Source organism: Melanaphis sacchari, unplaced genomic scaffold (genome assembly GCF_002803265.2).
Source record: "Melanaphis sacchari strain LSU unplaced genomic scaffold, SCAv2.0 Contig19_pilon_pilon, whole genome shotgun sequence".
NCBI classification, from domain to species: domain Eukaryota; kingdom Metazoa; phylum Arthropoda; class Insecta; order Hemiptera; family Aphididae; genus Melanaphis; species Melanaphis sacchari.
In genome coordinates this window covers 147,540-169,314 of record NW_020270975.1, presented here as the reverse complement: position 1 = coordinate 169,314, position 21,775 = coordinate 147,540, and the positions used below count along the sequence as shown (strand labels likewise).

At 29.3% G+C, this 21,775-nt stretch overlaps 1 protein-coding gene across 1 annotated transcript; it reads right to left on the bottom strand.

Annotated features, from left to right (window-relative positions):
• Positions 1 to 12,659: 12,659 nt before the first annotated feature.
• On the bottom strand, positions 12,660 to 21,324 carry LOC112593038 (trypsin-like). Its single transcript, XM_025337259.1, has 7 exons — positions 21,247 to 21,324; positions 19,341 to 19,410; positions 13,958 to 14,138; positions 13,501 to 13,709; positions 13,182 to 13,387; positions 12,981 to 13,041; positions 12,660 to 12,888 (listed from the first exon to the last, which is right to left on the bottom strand). Exons 1-7 carry the CDS (start codon positions 21,322 to 21,324, stop codon positions 12,758 to 12,760), a joined length of 936 nt encoding a protein of 311 aa, XP_025193044.1. The 3' UTR covers positions 12,660 to 12,757.
• Positions 21,325 to 21,775: the final 451 nt, after the last annotated feature.

Here is a 21,775-nt window from a genome sequence, read left to right as displayed (position 1 = left end):
AAAGCGGACGTGATCGCGCGAGGTACCGGTAGCCGCGTAATATCGTTGGTATTGTGGTCGCGGTATGCGTCGTATACGTACATTTTATACATTATTATTATTGTACGGACCCGTACGCGACTTGTTGCCTACTCTCACTTTCTTGCGGACGCGACGACCTTGAAGGCGCCCCGCCACCGACGGTCGATCGTGTGCTTCGAGTCCGCAATAATATAATATAATATAATATAATATAATATCATAAATCCGATGTACCTATAGCGTGTATTGAATGTAATACATCGCAGAAAAATCTCGCCGAAACACATTGTCACGGGGCCGAAAAATTTCGTTTCGAGCAACCGTTTGTCGTTTTGTAATCGATAATCCTGCAGCGACGTGCCGGGGACGATATTTTTTCGACGACAAGGCCAATTCGATGTCTTACCGCTTCCCCTCCACCCATATAATACTCACAGTTGTGTTTTTATACGCGAATTTAATTCGTTGCTGATATCGATATAACCTGCAGTTTAACCGTTTTCCTCTCTCAAACTGATTAATGTCTAATCGCATCACTTATGTTATAGAGTTTAGAACAATGGTTTTCACTTTATTTTCACTAATTTTTTTTTTTTTTGTTTTTGGCGCTTTATAAAGCTGTTTTTATTATTTCCCATCAATATTCAGCACGCCAATTTTTGTAGTTTATAGTATTTGTTATGATTATATTATTTTGTATAATTACCAATGTATAATGTATTATTTCAGGTAAAATATTTATGCTAAGGCGTGTACTTATATCATCATATTATCAACTCCGATAATGCGCTCTCTTAGTCACATTTTCTCACAAAACATTACTCATTTAAAATTTTTATATTTTTTCATATCATTATTCAATCGCATTTAAATAGATTTGAGTTTTGGTAAAACAGTGCAAATTTAAAATTATCAAAGAAAAATTAGCTCAGGTAAACTTTTTTGTTAAAAAAGTAAATGCCCTTCATTCAATCCAAATAATAATTTTAGTGCATTATTCACTATCAATAAAATACCTAGCCATTTAAATATACAAAAGATTGTTCTGGGCTAATCACATCAATCAAAAACACAAGCAACCGATTAATCGTTTCGGATTTACTTTACTTGTCTTATTTGAAATTTAAAAACAAATTTTATTTCAAAAATAAAATACTTATTTAAAAAGCAAAATATGAAGCTCTGCCAAGATAGTAATATCTTAATATCTTTTAAACACACATTTTTCAAGAAATTGCCTTTAAACATACTCACAGAGATCCAAAGCTAAATATTTATAGCTTAATGGAATTGTAAATAATTAATTGTAACTCAAGTTTTTAAACCTCTTTAATTCTCTCATTTATTTAGATATTTATGTCTCACTGTCTTAAAACATTCATCGTCATATTAAAATAAAATGCTCCAAATACCTATTGGCTATTCTTATAAAAGATTACTTACCTATATACCTATTTAATTCTCTAATTTTTACGTGTTTCATGTTGATTGCGCTATTTATTATATCATAAAATACCATGATATATTTTATAAAATAAAAAGAAATAAATAAAATTATGTTAAACTGAGATGACTAGTTAATATGAAATTTGAATAATATTTTTAATGTGAAATAAAAACCTTTTAAATATCATGAAAATTATAACATTTTGTGTAATGGAATTATTTAATTATTATTATGAGTGCTTAGTATTTAATATTTAATTATTTTTCCCTTATTAAAAGTAAAAGCTAAGAAGTATGTTGAAAAAATAAAATAAAATAACGAGTTATAGAAGTTAAAATATCTTCTCATTACTCGGAACTAAAAATCACTTAGCTTAAAAAAAGAAACTAATCTATATACGTATAGTAAACCATTTCATACAGTTAATTAATGTACTCTGTATACCCTAGAGATTCTTGGAACGAATTTCAATTTATGAAACATTTTATTTTTTACGTTAATTATACAAGTATTGGAACCACGACGTTAACTTAAGTAATTTATTATTATTTAGATATCTCATACTTTTTACGAAAATGTATGGACATTTTACAAATAGGTTTAATGATTATCTATAGATTATTGAGAATTATATGTTTCGTTTAGTTTTTAAATGATACGATCTAATATTATATTGCATACTCGCACAGTGCAAAAAAACGTTAATAAGTCGGCTAATTAAAATTTGAACAGTTTTTTTTAATCACGTGTACAAGATATAGCGATTATATCTTATAGACTACGTATATAGTAGTGAACATTACTTGATGTTTTTTTTTTTTTTTTACAGATTAATGTGTTAATGTATATCTTATAAATAATATATTATGCCATTATGCAGTATGTGAAATTACTCTGCGTATTATTAAATTACAGTTAATAATAATTTTAGTAAAAGCTTGCAGGATTCATATAGTATGTCAAACGATGATACGTATGTGTATAGATATAAACATATTATACATATTTGTCTTATTTCGTTTTAATGCCGTTAAAAGCTAATTACACAAAGTGTACTATACTTATATGCGGTGATACATTATTAAGCAATGCGAAATTTTAACCGACATTAAACTTTCAAAGGCAAAGCTTCGTCATATGGTAATAATAACACACTATAAGCGCGCTATACTATACCGTCTTAGTTAGATATACGTATAGAATAATATAATGCATTAAGAGTTCGACACTCGCAGTTTTCAAAATAGTTTTACACACTTAATAAATGTAAAACTAATAACTCGTGTTTGCAGCTCCCGTCGTGCTTTATATTATAGTGTTTATATGTGTATAATATATATATATATTGCGCCAAAAGTTTTAATGTATTTCGTAACAATGAAATTCGTCGGAAATCAAGTTACTGCAGAAATGTCACGTGCACACTTTTGTTTTGTGAAGACGATCGTCGAATTTTGATTGACTTACAACCAGAAAGTTGGCAAAAGTGTATTAAGTAAACGTGTATTGGACAGCAGCAGCTCTACCTACCCGCTAGACTTGCCTGCCCTCTTGTCTTTTCTGTCTATCTATCAATACTTACACGGTACAAACATATATAGCTTACTATTAACCGTTTGCTAACGTATACATTATGTGCATATAATATTACGTTTGTAACACAACGTGAGATAACTTTTCAGTCGATTTGAATAATTCGATACAAGGGGATCGGTTAAAAAAAAAATACAATGTCAGCATTATTTTTTTACAGCCCTAAAATTATTATGCAATGCAAATATACAAATGAAATTCAAACGGCTAAAAGTGAATTTACTTCCACTCAAATGGTTATAACTTATAACTCATACCTAGGTACTCAGTACTCATTAAGTGTTTCGTCGGTTGTTACTTCTAACTTTTATAAATTAAATATAATGACATCTAGTAATGTATACCTACTATGTTAATATATTTTATGAGACTTAAGTATTTTTATAACAATTATAGGGTAATGTATAAATAATGCTATTAAGCATTATGTTTGAATTTTATAAGATGTATATTATGAATAGGTACGTATTTTTAACTAACATGTATTTCAAATTAACTAACCAAATATAGTGTTTATTTTTAATTTTTACAGTAATTTACGCAAAACCCGTGGATTTGACAACAACTGTAAAGTAAATGTAGTTAAACATTTTTATTATTTTTATTATATCTTGATTTTAAATATATGGTACCAAGTAATATTTAACATTTTTATTGTAACTTTTGGAATGATACTTAGGTGTATTTATATGTTAATAATGTTTTCATCAACTGTTTATCGAATAGTTAAAACACTATGGTAAAAAGTTAAAAAAATACATGGACTTAAAAAGAGTTTTAACCAGGTAAATCAATTGTTGCTAAAATTACATTGCATAATAAGTAAAGTTCGTTGTTCAGAGCTTAATGATTTCTGTTATTTTAATTTAATAATTATTTTTAATATGATTTTTTATTTTATTTTATTATGTTATAAAATTAATGACGATTAAATATTTTTATGATTCATATCTGTAGTTCACAAACGAAAAAAGAAAGCGAAATAAATTTTTATGATGATAGTATTAACTATTAACCGATTTGTGTGTTGTCCGAGTTAAAAAAAAATAAATAAAATAAAATTTTCCATTTTAGTATTTATTAATCGTACCCACATGATTAAACTTAATCACGAAGCGTCAAAAATTATAGATAATATTGTTCAATCTTAATTTTTCCACACGATTTTTGTTGTGCTACTCCGTCCGTTGGTCTGAATTCAAAATATTGATTAATTAGAAATTAAAATTTTTCAATATTTAAGTATCACATATTATTTTAAGAAATTTAAAGTTTAGTTTGACATTTAAAAATTTACAGCTGAAATAATTAATTAAATAATAGGTTATCGTTGTAATTAAATCAAACAAACTAAATTCATTTTTTTTCAGAATCACAGAAATTGATTGAGAAAAATAATATAAAATTATTATCCTGCAAATTATATTTATTTATTTTTTTTGAAAGTACCTACAATTTAATAATTAAAATAAGTTCTATCATTTCTATGACGTTTTTATTTTTATATCTTTGATTTATGTAACCGACACTAATCGTGTAGTGTAGCAAAATAGATCGTTCATGGTTTACTACAGTTTTGTGATATAGTATAATATTTTTATACTATAAATAAATAAAATAAGTACTTAATATTTAGCTTCAATTTAATTGGAAATCGGTAGATACTGTCATTTTTAATAGAATGTGATAATGGCGTCAGACCGGCTTTATGAAAGTGAAAATGTTTACTTAGCAGATAGTGTTCGTCGACGGTAGAAGTACGTTTACTCAAATCAAGACGCACACTAAAAAAAAAAAAAAAAAAAACCGAATAAAAACCAGCATTGACGATTTCTATGCAAACCACAAAGTAAACACGAATTTTTAAAATCGTTCATTGTGCATGTATGAGTATATAATATATTTTTTGTTAATGATGTTATATTATTTTTACTCTGGATTAAAGATTTTTCTGAGTGGTGAAAGGTGAAATTTCAAATTAAATACATTATCATAAAAATAATAATCAGAAATACAAATTATAAAATGTTTACACAGTGGTATAAAATAAATTAATATTAACTATTTTGATTAAAATAAATGACGTCAAGATGAACTACAAGTTATTTGTTGGAAACAGCACGAAATTAAATTTTGATGTGATTAGTTTTACAAAATTTTGATTTAATGTAGTTATTTTCATTTTAATTATAATTTTAATATACACAAATATAAAATAAAAAGATTTAGTTTATTGTATGAATTTTTTAGAATACGTCAGATCAGTTGTAAGACTTTTCAGTAAGCTAAACCAGAAAATCGTTATTTCTGAAAGAAGTAACGTAATTATATTTTAATAGAAGTGCGTATTTAAATTCCGTATACGAGATACGAGCTTAGCTCAATAATTGTTGTATACGTATCAGCTTTTATTATTATTACTATTGTATTAAAATTGAATTACGCTGATATAAAAAAATAATAAAACGAATTATGGAAGACTGTTGTATACTTACCGGTTATGAATAATGAATTATAAATTTCATCACTTTCAGTGTATAGAATACTATGGTATACGTAACGTTTAAAATGTTTTAACAATGTTTCTATACTAACATGCTAACATGTACAAAGTCGAAAATTTATTAGCGCTGAGCGTCAATCTTTTAATGTTTCATTATGTATGATGTAGGTACAACGCCCAAGTTTTTGATTCCTGAAAGATATGATAATTAATGTTTATTTAAAATGTCGTTTGTTATTCGAATCGTAAATCCCCTAGATAGGTGCCTACACTAAATTATAAAACTTAAGAGTATAATGTATGGTGTATATTATAAAAGATATTCGTATCGCTTTAGGTTATAATATACTCGTATATTATGCATAAATGTCTTAACATAAAGAATATCGCAGGATATCAGCATTTGTAAATATTTATGAAGCTGTTACAGCAATAACCGTACTGTGTTGACTGTAAGTTATACAAAGCTCAACACGTCAAACTTATATCTTCGAGATCAAAAAGAATGTTTGAATCACAGTTGTCGTTGTTTGATTACTATAACGTGCATACACGCGGGCTTCTTTCTCAAAACATTAATTAATATTACTTTGTTCAAAAATTAAACAGTAAATTATTGCGGTGTATGAGTATGAGAATGATGATGATGATGATGAATGATAATAATAATAATAATAATAATAACAGCAATCAAAGGATTGTTTTTCTATTAACTTATACGACTGATATAATATAAATACACAAATAAATATTATATTTCAGCATAATATAATATGTAAAATTGTATAACTCAGTTATTATGGTTACGCTTCTAGCGTTTAACATCAAACCGCAGTTTTAAAAATAATCGGAAACGTTTTTCCATGTTATGGCCGGTATGCATTTTGTTTGAAAAATAATAATATATTTATATTAATTCTATGGTTTAACAAATCGTGTTATGCATTTGTGTGCGTCTTTTCCGTGAAATATGACTTCAAAGCTTCCGTGTGCATTATAAAAATTCAGTTGAAATACTGAAATATTAAATACGGTTTTATATTTCCGGTATCGGTACTGTTGCATTGGCTTATTATTGTAAATATTTTTATTTTTTATGATTATTATTATTATTAAAATATATTTTATAAGCAATATTTTAATTGCATTTATTGTATTACACGTTATTAACAATAATTTCTAAGTACTTCACGGAGATATAGAAAAGAATTCGATGGAAACGTTTCATCTTTTTCTACCCTTCCTGTAATGAGATAAGATATTGAAAAATTTTTTTTCTCGTTTGTACCCAGCAACAATAATTATTTGTATATTTTCTTGTTGACCTAGATAATCTGGATTTCTAACTCTCAAATGGTTCAAATACGAGGCAAGGGATATTTTATAGTCAGTATATTATATAAAGTCGTATAGAATGAATATTTGAATGTAAGTTAGTACTTACATATAATAAATACGTTTTTATGTTTGTAGAAATAGTAAAAATGATAAATTCACTTGATTAAAAAAAAAAAATTGTCCGAAAAAATAAGCATCGTTAAATCAATGTCACGTGAATTTAATTGTATCGGTATTATTATATCCGTTTGTATTTTATTATATATTTCACATAAATTATGGTAGTTAGGTATATCGTAATTTTAGTGCCGATACATGTTTATCGTACAATTTTGTAAAATGTTGTTACAAAGCATTGCATTACTTTTGTATTGTAATACAAAAATAGGATGTGGCAAATAACACGCAATATTTATGTTTGCCAATGAATGAGAATAAAAATATAGGAAAATATTTTTTTGATGTTTTGTTGTGGTATAGGTAATTATATTTTATTTATTTATTCTGCTGTAGTAAAACATGTATTAAAAATATTCTGCCTTATTATTAAAAGTGTAGAGGGTATTTTTTAGTTCAAAATGTATATTTAATTAAACACTTTTTAACTTTATTAGTTAGTTAATATTCAAATTAACTTTTAATTAATTTTTATAATACAAAGAAAGAGCTAAAAACCACTATTAATAACAATATTTATTTATACGAATCAATTAACTTGTAATTTCAATTTTGTTATTTATGTATATTACGATATGACATGATATGGTATTTACTATTGCGAATATAATACATATGTATAACAGATAATTACCTACTCCAACTTTTGTATTATTATAATTATTACGGTCTGCAACGGTTGTGCGCGTACATTGCAATGTATACTTATACTATAATAAAAACGAGATATCGTTTGTGGAGTACACAAACCATATTATTTGCAGTACGCCTATTTGATATAGTATAATATTATCGTTGTCATTCATTGTCACCGATCTTTATCTGTATTATTATAATATTATTTATCGTAAATTATTCGGAAAATTATAATTTATAATACGTTATTATGTATTTTAAGTGATTACGGAAGTGTAAATAATATTTTGTCGAGGAAGACTGATAATTAAAACGGAATCTGCTGTATTATATTATAATCTAATACAATAATTTTGTACTAGATTCCGTTATGAATGTATACGAAAATTAATATTTTCGTGTCCACCCATCGTATGTTTGACTAAGTATACGTTTAATACAATACGATATTCGCGGTCAGTCACTGACTTGATTATTAATTTAGAAAAAATTAATATTCGAGAATCACTTCGCAAAACTTAAGTGAAAAAAAAAATAGGTATCGTTTTGCTATACGGCAAACAATGAGTGGGTTATTGCAATGGATGTGTTAAATTTGAACTCAATTTTATATCACTGTATACAAAAAACAATTCTAAGCAGAGACAATCTGATAGCCTATGTTGTTAAAAAATTAATATTATTTCCTTTGGGCACGTGAAAAATGTTTAAAACCTTGATTTGAAATATTTGATACTTGGCCCAAAAAAGGTTCGCCATCTCTCTGCTCTATATTAATATAAATGCTTATGCTAGTGCTATAGTGCATGATATGTTTTTTGATATTTTTATTAAAATAATTTATTTTACTATTAATATTTCGGTTGGTTGATTTAATTTTTGCCTAAAATATTGCATTTATTATATTATTAATATTTAATTATAATAATATATATTCATATCAAATTATATTATTCTTATTAATTTTTGAGTCAATACTACCTTACTATAAAATATTGTGAATGCTAATGGCATAAATAATAAAAGTAGGTAATATCTTAAAATTAATATACATAATATTATTTTGAAAATTTCTCTGCGGTTAGTTTATGTTATACAAACACGTTTTAAATCTTTATAATCATGATTTTGAAAAGTAGCAAAATAATTAACATTGTTAATAACCGTTAAAATATGTGGATTTGTCCAAATTTAAATTTAAAAAAAAATTATGTTTATTTATATTTTTTTTTATTATATCTTAAGCTAAGGCAACTAAGGACATTAGCTGTGAGAGAGTATGGCAGGTTTGTTTAATATTTAGTTTTAATATGAACTATTTATGAGAAATTTCCTAGTATATATTTAAATTATAGATGTAAAAATAAAATTATTTATACATTTTTAACTAAAAAATAGTTATAAAATTTTGAGATTTTGACTAATTTTATAAAAATTTTAATCTGAAATGCTAATCTATTATGTAATTTGATTCTAATCTTTGCTCATGTATTTTAAATATTTCAATATTTTCATAAAGGTGTAAAAACAAATGAAGTAGAACTTTGCATTATACTTTAAGTTTTTGATTGGGCAAAAATATTTTTATTGAAATCTAAAAAAAAAAAAAATTAAATTAAATTGTTTATAAATATTGTGATTTTTTTTATTAATATTTATAGGAAAAAATAAAAAAAAATTAATAAATAAAAATTGAAAATTTCGATTGTCTATAAATAGCTCAAAAATAGTCAATTTGTTTTGTAATTATACCATGTACAGAAAAAAATAATATAAAAAGTTTTAATGAAATTTTTAAGTTTCTGAATTATTGAAAATAATAACAAAATAAATAAATTAATTTTATTGAAAACTGGTTAGCGTAAAATTTACCGTTTTACTTTAATTTATTTTTCATTTTTTCCGATTATTAAGAATTAAGAAGAATATTAAAAATTTTTTACTTTTGATTATTAATAACTTTATTCAATTTTCTAATAGAAACCACTACTAAAGTATTTTTGCAGTCTTAAAGGGTGAAAAAAAATCATTGTAAAATTAATATATTTCACAGAATCTAAAACAGTTATCGGAAATCATTAAATTATTCATTATCTTTAAATGTTGAAGATAAACAATATTTAATTATTTTTTTAATTATCTGAATATAGCTTTTAAAAACTATTATTTTTGTTAAGTTACTATAAAGTAACAAATTTATGTACTTGTACAATAAATGTAAAAAACAAATAAAATATATGAAAATAAAACAAGGCAGATTTAAGTAAAACTTTTTTACTTAAAAAAATTGATTGTATAAAGGTTTAAATAAGGTTTATTAAGCAGAGTTAAAGTTATATAATTTAAGAAAAAAAATGTTGGACGAAAGAATGTTATTTTTCGTAAATATAACTAAATTGATAAGGTTTTAAATCATTAGTTTTTAGTTTTGTTAATTTAGCTATGTATATATGGTTAGATATTTAATGTGTATGATCTATACATTTTTTTTTTTTTATATTTTATACTAAAAAGCCAAATTACTAAATGTTACCAAAGAAATAAAAGACTAAAGTTTCTGGGTTCTATATACAGTATTGTTATTCTATCTATAAGTATTTTACTAGATCACTATCATTCTTACAAGATACTGAACAATTTAACCCATGGCAGTGGTGTAGCGAAATAGCCTATCTATAACGCCAGGTGAAAATGATATTTTTTATTCGACTTCTAAGTATTGTGAAAGATCAAACTTACCATTTCATAATTTTATCTTATAATATAAGTCTTACTATAACCATCAATTTAATATATTTTGGTTTTTTAATTACAATAAATTGCGAATATATAATACAATTAACTGTTTTCATACACTGTTGGTTGTTTGTACTCTATTTTATGTTACCTGAAATATTATACTATTAACAAGTTTAATCCTTGTTTAATGCTATTTAATTATATATTTAAAAACAATTTGTTGAATAATTTCAGATTATTATACCTGAAAATTTATCTTAAAACTAAGATTTCAAATTTTTTTTTTTTTTTTTTTTAATATTATTTTTTGACGTGTCCCGAGAACACGCAAGCTGAGTTTTGAAATTCGTGCGACTATTTTTCCGCTGTCAAATGAAGTTTAATGAATATCCACAAACGAAATGTCTGTTCGATTATGTATTAGCTCTATTTATTATATAATACAGTAGGGACCTCAACGTTCGAAGAAAGCCGATCTGAGAGACGATTAACAAAAAATTAACAATACACATCGACATCATCCGTAATAGTTTCACGCACAACAATATAATATACTTTCGTTCAGAGATATTTTGCGAAGACCGCAGGTACAGATGCGATGAGTGATGTTCTGTACGTTGTTTCGTGAGCGAGACAATGGTCTCGTACACGTTGAAAAAAATTCCTTCGATTTCTAATGACATTATTATAATATCATTGTACGTAGATATGTCTATAATAATATTATAGGTACTCGTGTATCATGTATTATTATAATCGCGTGAAAAGACCACTTCCGATAGGTACGTAAATAATAGTATGATAGCAAATTATTATAATGATATCGAGAGGCAGACTACGATAGGGCGCGGCTCGTTCAGCTCGTTTACACTTCACATTTAAACGATGCACACGATCTGACGATAAGACAGCTATATATTACCATTATCATAAGACGAATTGTATGCCGGTGACGTGCTGGGTGACGGCCGACGGGGACTCGGAACAATGAGTGTGTGATACGAGTATAAAATAAAAACACTTAACGTTTCGCGGCGAACGGCGTCTAATTATATTATAACGTAGGTATATTATCATACTGTCGAAAAAACTTTAAAACTTACGCTATAATATTATATAGAGCAAGAAAACCACGATTAATCCGATTACGAAACCGATACATCGGCCAAAAACGAATATTTTATAAATTATATTATATTATCTGTTTAAGCCACCGCTCGAAAGTGAACATCGCTCGTATGGGCTGCCACCAACCTTATAAACGTGTACAATAGAAATACAGCCGGCAATACTTTGACGTGTATTATAATTTATATTATCATCATACAGACCGATATAGTGTTTTATAAATCAAGAACAATAATAGGTATACTGATCCGTAAGACGTCGCGCGCATAATGTAATGACATTATCGGTGTAAACGATATTTGGGTCGACGAAGTATACGGGTAATATGTTTAGTAATACGACTGTATACATTTTATTTTATCCGAACAAACGGATTACATGTAGCCGTTTACCTATACGTTTCGACCAATCATTGAAAATCGATCATATCACAGAGATTTAACGTAATAAGTTCAAATTAAATTTCACTTAATTTTTAAGTTGTACAATGTGAGTCGTAAAAAAAAGTTTTTCGACCATTAATTCCGGATCGAGTGTATATTTCACTTTGGTCTATAATTGAGATCTTAGGCGTGTTATCACATAACCTACGTGTGCAGACAACGTATTTTATCGTACATAATTAAACCGTTTAGAGTTGTTAATCGCCGTGGAAACAAACGCGGCTATATAATAATAAGTATTATAATAGAGAGTAAAACGGCTCGGTCGTCACGGTTTTATATCCGGAGTAAATGGCGCGGGTGCGAGCGCTGACGCAACCAACCGATACCGGAAACTGACTTTTGACGCATACGGTTTTTATTGTACATAGATATAAGGTACTGTATACAATACATAATATAATATAGAACATTGTTAAAATTGTATTAATTAATGCTATTTAAAATTCAATATATAATTATACAGCTGTGTGTTGACTAGACTTTACGTAATTTACATCGTCTATATATATATAACAATATATTAAAATGTAGGTAATCGTATTCGGTGGTTAATAAAATTATAAGCTATGCAGAAACATTATATAAATATAATAATATACATTTAGATTTAGATATATACTTAATTATGCACATGAGAGTAATAATAACAATAATTATAATTATTATAATAATTTTAAGTGTGATTTATTCAAATTTAAGTGGTGTAGTTGAGGTAACGAAGAAACAGGTTCAGGAACTTTCGGCTCCGCAAATGCATTCGTCTCCTGTGTGATCCATAATCCAGTCCAGGTAGTTAGCCACTCTGGTGTACACTCCCGGATAGTTTTCCCTGGCACATCCTTTGCCCCAAGACACGATGCCTGTATACAAAAATATATTTACGTGATAGATTAATAAATTATGAATAGCATGATAACACATCATAACTACTTCTTATGTATATTATACATACCAATGACTTCCATAGTCTCAGAAGTATCTAAACGTCTGTGCATAGGTCCACCACTATCACCCTGTGAAAAATATAATACATTTACGGTACCTAATTTACTAATATTATAAGTGTTTAAAATTTTTACGCGCGTGGAGTTCCGAGTATCCGTAAAAAACGATTTCATCGGGAATGTTATTGTAAAAATAATATGGTTTATACCTGGCAGGCGTCTTGTTGGCCTTCCCTGTATCCAGCGCATATCATGTTACCGGTGATCTTCTCTGGCGAATATCCCATTTCCTTGCAGTCCGCATTCGATATGATCGGTACGTCGACTTTTTGTAAGATGTTGGACGACTTTTTTCGTTCGCCCAATCTGCCCCATCCGATCACGGTGCCCTTGATACCTTCGTAGGACGTGTCAGCTGTGTACGGAAAAATCTCGTTTAGTTCAGTATATAAATACAATGTAAAGTCAAATCACGCCGTACGTGACTGGTGTACATTATGTTATCACTATAATGGTAAAGATACTCACCGGACTTAGGTAAGCACGCGACGCGTATCCACGGGTTGTTGATGGATGCGGCTTCACGAAGTTCAATGATCGCGATATCGTTGTCGAATGTGCTTAGCCGGAAGTCTTTGTGCCGGTGAATTTTGGCCACGTGGTGCACGGACTTGCGGCCGGTGTCGACTTTCCGGTCGTGTTCACCGATGGTCACGGTTAGATCTTTGGGGCTGAAACTGGAAAATGAGACAAAGATTATAACTGCATCGTGATTCGATAAATAATATCAGATTCCACGAAATGAACCCATCGATTAAAAATATATTATAGATAGGATAGGTTAAGTTAGGTAAGATCAGATATTCATCATACCAAAAATGTATACGCGACTTAAGATTTCACAGAATCCCAACCAATCGTATAATCCATATTTTGCACTTAGCATGCAAATGGTACGAGTGGTTGCACCAAACTTGGTACTTACTTCTCGACGCAATGGGCGGCGGTGAGTACGTGCTTCTTGGTGATGAGTGTGCCGCCACAATAGAACTGACCGCGACGGGCCAACGTAGCCGCCCAACCGAATTCGTTTTCCCGCGTGTCTTTGCCGTTAACGATCTTCGCGAAAGCCGATCTCCGTTCCGGTAAGGTCCCACATGGCTTATCTACAACGAAAACGAAACCACAGTCAGACGATTTGTAAATTATAATAGACATAATTTAATCGCATATTATAGATAACTTGGCTAAAATATTATATTGTTTTATGCGCATAGGGTGATTTTTTATTTAAGGTGTCTTGTTTTCGTTTTTTCTGTTTTTACAAACAATTTACTACTTAATAATAATAATAATAAAAAATTAAATATCGTTTTTATATTTAAATATATACTTAAAACAATTGCAATTGAGTATTAAAAATGATCACGTCGGCTCATACAACATTTTATGGTGTGGTTAAAATGCAGTTGTGGCGTAAAGTTCAATGCCGGATTAGAATGATATGCTATTCACTTACGCGTTATATTTTGTATTATCATATATGAATAAATATTAAACTTCTAAATTTTTCTTTTGTTAATTCAAGACAAATATTTCTTTCAGGCCCTTCAATGTGCCATGACTGATACATCAGGTCATTTCTATTGTTAGTACATTGATTTAATTTTTTTGTAAAATTGCCACGAATATAAATGTTATGATAAATCGACGCACTGTTGTTATAATTGTATAGGTATGTCGTATGATGACGAAAATGTTTGCTCAGTGTCTACACTCTACAGTTATTATTACGGTTCACGCTCGCACATTCTTCAATATGGAAAACCGCTAATATCTGCTGTGCTTATAAGTTTATGTCTACAATGTTGTACATGTTTCGTGCTCGAATAATAATTTAATAATGTGATATAATTATCAAAGTAATCTGCGGTTGGATTTCCGGAACATTGTAATATAATATTATGTACACGGACAACATGGTGGTCGTCGTTACATGGAAGCACAATCAATTCCGCCAAAAGACCATCAATTAAAACGAATATGGTGCTAGCCCATATGCGATACGCCCATATTAGACATGATATCGTTTGCCGAATCTACGCGTAGACATGCAGTGCACAGAGTTTCCTTTGATTTTCTTTTTGGTCAGATTCCGTGACGGATTGTTTCGAATAACGTCTATCAACCATAATATTGTAATATTGTGTTAGGTGTAATGTTATGTTTATTTTTAATCGTTGCACTAGTCTAATTTTAATGACTATGTGTGCTTGTTGATTCAAATTCCAATTTTTCAAAGTTTAGGATACTTATTTAAAATTTTAGAGTACTTCTAGTTTGTGTAGATAATACAAAAATGTTTTGATAAAAGTCGTCAGATAGTTTTTATGTCGTTAAAAATATTAAATTATTACTAAAATCTGAATTTTAACAAATATTTTCTGAGTTATGTACTAATATAATATCGTATAATAGAAAATATTTAGTAGGCGCACGTGATGTAGACAAACGTTATTATATAGGTAAACATTTTGTTGCTGTTGTTGAAAACAAAACGGTTCAGAATAACTACGCATGACGTAAAATATGTTATCGTTGTGTACGGCATAAAATAATAATAATAATAATAATAATAATAGTAATAAAATGTTATATATGTAATACGCAGCCGACAACGTGCTCTATGGTACAAGTTTGTTATATGGTTAAAATTATGTGCGTTTTTGTACAATGTAGGTATACAAAAATATAGAGAAGTCGTTAAAATTAATGTTACAATGTGATTATGTGGCAATGTGGAATATACGAGAAAATGGAACACGCGGTTAAATATTATGCCACTGGAAAGGTGCAGTGACAACTGACGAGGTTTTGTGTTTCTTTTTCATACGTAAATTACTTCCAAAACGATATATTATATTATGTCTTCACTCTCTATTCATATTCAAATATTAATTGTCGTTATGTTATTGGTGAAATACCGTTTATTGATTAAGTCAATCGAAGAAAGTTTTAAATTTCAACTGTGCGATTCGGCGTCCACTATTATTTATAATGAAATGTTCATACATCAAACATAGAAAGTATTTAAATATTGAGATTTATTTAAAGTTAACAGCTATTTTTATTTATACCAAAAATTTTTCGGTACTTATCAGGCTTATCTACTACCTAATAATAATCGTGACCTGCGTGTACAGAACATTTGAAAATATAATTATATAGTCAGTTGTTATTGTATGCATAATCTGTATAGTATATACTATAATGTGTATCACACTATATAGTATTAATTATTAAAAACAGTTTAGAATGCACCTAAATTCGAAAGTTAATATGCATAATAACTGAATTAGGTGTCGATTTAATAATATATTTTAATTTGCGTTAAACGATAAATTCAGTTATTAGATAAAAAATTAATTCTGAAGCCTGGATAAGTGAGAGGGTATTGGGGAGGGTGGAGACGAATTAATTAACTTTGAAGATCCATCTCATTCAACAAAATATTTTTTTAATGCATAATATATTCAAAATATATTTCAAAAGTAGGTAAAGTAGAAATGTTTAAATCGCAGTTTATTTCTATTTGATAAATTCTTAATAAATCAACACTAGAGAATAATATTATATGATAAGTTTGTAAATATTAGTGAAGAAGGAAGTTGTGATATTGTAGTCCAATGTAGTACAAGGTATTACTATGCGGTAATTACATTTTTAAGTGAAAATGTTGAAGTTTACGAATTGAAAGTAGTCTATTGAGTGTATATAAATATACATATTAAATTCGATTATAAAAATGCTTAAATCGATTTTAAACGATATTACGTCGTAGGTAACAACGCGCGTTTAGTCGGCACCTAGACTGATTAACGACATAGTTAATAACTGAAAGCTTATATACATTCGCTTATAATATAGTACAGTCTCATTGTAATTATAATGGTAGTAATGTATACCGTCTAACCATAACATCGTGACGCGTAACTACGTAACAAAGCATTATGTACAATTATTATTGCTTATATTTATATGTATTATATTACCATTATTAAATATTTATTCTATGAACTCGATAAATTGCGATTAGGAACAATTTACCGTTATTTAACCCTTATTTATACGCACGGCTATATATTATCTATTATAGTTAATCTAAACGACAAATGACAAAAATCAACATTGTGCATGATAATATTTTAAAACGTGATCATTGAAGACCAGAGGGATTAAGAAGATTTGACGTGGATCCTCATTAAATTAATGATGGAAAATTTACACAACGGAAAAAAATCTTCTGTTAAAACAAAAAACAAAAGAAAAAAATAATCAACTATTAAAAAAATAATAATACTTTTAGTTTAGAACTTGTCACGAATTCAATTAAAAATATGGACATGTTAACGGATAACGAATTCGTGCCATTTAAGTTAATTTGGCGCTCCACTTACTAACACCTATTTATCATACATAGATAGTATAAATATATATTTTATATTATCCAGTTAAATTGAAAAATACAAATTCAATATTATATGTATTATATTTATAAACGTTTCGAAATTAGATGATCAGACGTGGTGGAAAATTGTGAATTATATTCGTGAAAAAAATGAAACAAAATAAGTACAACGAATCTTGTCAAATTATTCATATTTCGCGTTACATTTTATTCTTCTGTTTAAATCATATTAATATACTACACTTTTGATATGTATAAAGCTTATAAAGTTTTGGAATGTAGATATTTAGAAAATCATGTGCATCTAATGTTTGCACATGCTTTACGAATTTACCATACAAAATGTCGTTTGTCGTAGACATCAACTATAAGATGTTGAGCTAAAAAATATTTTTATATAATACATATATATATAAGTTTATTGTGATAGCCAGTGATAGATATCAGTATTAAAAACTAAACTAATAAAGGACATAGTTCCTATTAGTTACTAGTACCACTAATCGTGTGGACGTTTGGAAATTCGAAGGGTCTATAAATAATAATTTTAAAAAAACCGTATGACAGACAGGCGAATAATTTTTTGAAAATCGTATCTGGGTTAAGGTTAATATTTAATATTTCATGTATATGGCCGCCGTTCGGGTCAATTAAACTGCGATGTGTACGAAATTCGATTTTGAACGCTACTCGTTTGATTACGCCGCGGTGTTATCGTAACGCGCGAAATGTCGATTTGCAGCGAAAACAGAATGACACGTGCCAGTGTCGGCGTGTGTCGTAAATTGATTTTCAGCCGGTTACGGAGGTTTAAGGGGACAGAACTTTATATGAAATATAATATACATATGTTTACGAAATGATATATTTTGCTCTTTCTGTTTGGTCGTAAAACTAATAAATTTGCTTCAATGGGTCGGTCGTGATCGTAGCTACTTTTAGTAGTACTAAAATAATATTATTTATCAAATGGAAACAAAAACAACAGTAGGATTCTTTTGTATTGTTATATGTATGTGTATTGTGTATGTATATACTTAAGAACGTCGGGTTCATGTCGGCCGAAGAGGGTTGCGTGTGTGTTTTGCGTATTTATAGGTGTAGCCTTAAGAGCTAGCCGTTCCCGTTTTAAAACAAATACAATTATTGTCCGAAACAGCTGTATTATTATCGAAATGTCTCAACGCTTCAAGAGATAAGACTGATGGTATAGCCTTTTATGTTTCGTCCGATGAGTGTTCCCTATTTATTTGTATACTGAAAACAATGCGTAAATATGATGTGTGTTTTTCCTTCACGACGTGATTTTTATATTATTCTATGTGGCTAGTGTTTACTCAATAATAATATTTTTATATGGAGCGGAGTGATTCATCGAGTATGCTTGTCTCCGTTTATTCTTTTAATAATTCAGTTTTGCGGTAAAACTTCTTTTTTCAAATGAGATCCCTCTCTTCCCACTGTTAACTAGTTTGAATCTTCAGGACATGAATTAAAAAAAAATTGACTTTTAGGTTTTAAGTATTTAAAGAAATTCTAAAACTCAAATTTTGAATTACTAAATTAATGATTTGAATTATTGAAGAAAAAGAAGGCGAGCATACTTTGGTAAATCGCTTTGTATATAGTAACGACATTAATAATATTTAATAATGTTGCAAAAGCTTAAATCTTCGAAAAAATTCAATCGCTTATAATTGATCGCCGAGTATGTTTGTTTGAAAAAAACACAAAATAACGAAAAACAATGTAGAAATAAAAAATAAAATATTAAGAAATAAACGTTTCGTCCAGAAACTAAGACGCTTATGTTCGTGCATATATAATATACATATTTTTAACAATATAATGCTTGCAGTACGCGCGGTTAGTGTCGGTTTTTATTGTTATGCATATTTACCACACGCCGCGCAATATTTGATCGGCCGTTCGTCCGGCACCTGTTCATCCCGGTAGTCGAATAAATGATCCTGAAAACAAAACGCACGACACGTAAATCATTAAAAAAAAAAAAAAAAAAATTAATAACATATAATTTTTCATCACACCGGTTGTATCGCGTGCATACGACTCCCGGAGAGGACTTTATAAATGATTGCTGAGGTCGCGATCGTAATAATGTCATTATATTATATTATCACGTTATACTGCTGCAGTACTATTAATACGCTACGGACCCGGCCCGCGGCCGCGCAACAGGTGATTTCGAAACGGTCGAATTTGAATAGCGCATAGATACACGGATTTGGCGATTCGTCAATGTGAAAAAAAATCGTCTTTCGAAACCCGTCACCTCGGGAAAATATAAGCTCGCTCAATCTCAATGTTAGCTGCCCACCCACTTTTTCAATCTAAGCTATCCACCAGCACTTAATAAACACTTAATTAATTAAATTAAAAATATAAGCATTATCAGATCAGCTACGACGTGGTTCTATAAAGTGTTTTACGATATGGAGCTCTATCAAATATTTCAACCTCATTGCACATAAAGCCTTCTTAGTTGATCACATGAACAATTATCTTCACAATGTCTTAAAAATATTAAAAGTAATATAATCAATCAAATCTCATTAAAAAATGTTCAAAGTTCATCAAAACCAAATAATTAACCCGCTCTTTTCCCGCAAAATTTCTGATAAACCCTAGAGATTAGGAATTGGAAAATATGTGATTTTTTTTTTATTTCTAATTTCAATTAAGTCCTTTGAAAAAAAAAGTCAGTTCCAGTTCTTCAAGTCGCAGAATAAAGATTTCCGGTAAATACCGGTATTTATAAATACATATTTTAAATGGTAAGAAAAAATTCAAATTGTGTTAAATTCTTATCTAAAACGATAAGATCAAATAAAAGTAATTTTAATGGATTAAAGTTTAGTAAAATTGGTTTTGATGAATTAAAAAAAATATTTAAAAAACGTTTGGTTAACACGCGTTGTAAAAAGTTGTGATACCAGTGTATCATATTTGATACACAATTATGTACTCAATTGTTTCTACTAATATTAATTTTATTTAAATATTAGCGTATATTTTCGCATGTCGGAAAGTGACCAACTTTTTAATTATTAATTTCATTTTCTTTTTTATTGATCATATATTTATCAGTTAGTCTACATCACAATCTGATAACAACTTATTCAAGTAAATCATTGTCACGACGTTTCTAATACTTAATCATGTTATTAATCATAAGCGTCATTATATATTATCATCGTTCAAAATTATATATAAATTATCTCTAGAGAAATAGTCATGAAAAATGACCAATAATAGTTAACGTATAAATTAAAAATTATATATTAACATTTTGGCAACTGTTCTAATCGTATCGTTTTGGGGGGAACTTTTATCAACGAACCAGGTATAAAAATTAGAAATGTACGTATAAATCTACAACCAAATTTAATGAATCAATATTGGACTACTATTACTTAAGTAAATAAAGCAGGTGAACGGTATTGGAAAGAAAAAAGTTTCACAGAAAAATGATCTTGTTTCGGTTTAGGTCGTAGGTGGTCGGGTTAGGTTCCAGTTCTAATTCCGGTATTTTTAATTTCAGTACCCGCAAGCTTCGCTACGTAGAAATCCGATAAACGAAACCGTTTGGTCGCTAAACGGCGAGTGCTTTCCCCGTCATCGCGTGATTATCGCGCGCTATCAAAATCATTTTTATTACGTATAATAGGTACACTTTATTTTTGTGATGTGCGGGAACCGTAATGATTTATCGGCGAAAAAAAAAAATCATCGAAATAATCCGAGTATAGGCACGCACGCTGCCGTGTATAATAACGCATACTGACCCATGGCGTGTAGGCGCCGGCGACTTGAACGACCTGGACGGCGGCAATCAACAGGGCTGCGGCGACGGTCGGGAGCATCTTGCGGTCGCTGCTGCGGGTTTATACCGAAACGTTTCGGACCGAGGTGTCTCGTCGGTCGTAAGTCGATTGCACGACGAAATTTTAATAATAATTTAAATCGTACGCGTTATATATCTGCGCGTCGTCTCGGCCGGCGAACGGGTGCAACGACAAAACGATATTACAATAAATTATTATTATTATCTCGACAGGCGGCGGCGGCGGCGGCGACGGACTCTGCGGAGCGTGCACGCTTAAGACCGGAGAAGATCGCACGAGTCGGTCGGGTTCGTCCCGGCGGAGTGATATTATGTCGGCTGATGGTCGTCTCGTCGTCTGCGGAATCGGCGGCGGCGGTTGACAAGTCGTCGGCGGCGGTGGCTGCAGCAGAGACGCGGCGGATTGCGTGCGACGAGAGAGGACGAGACGAAGCGGACCACGGGCGAACGGGATCGGCGGCACCGGTGTT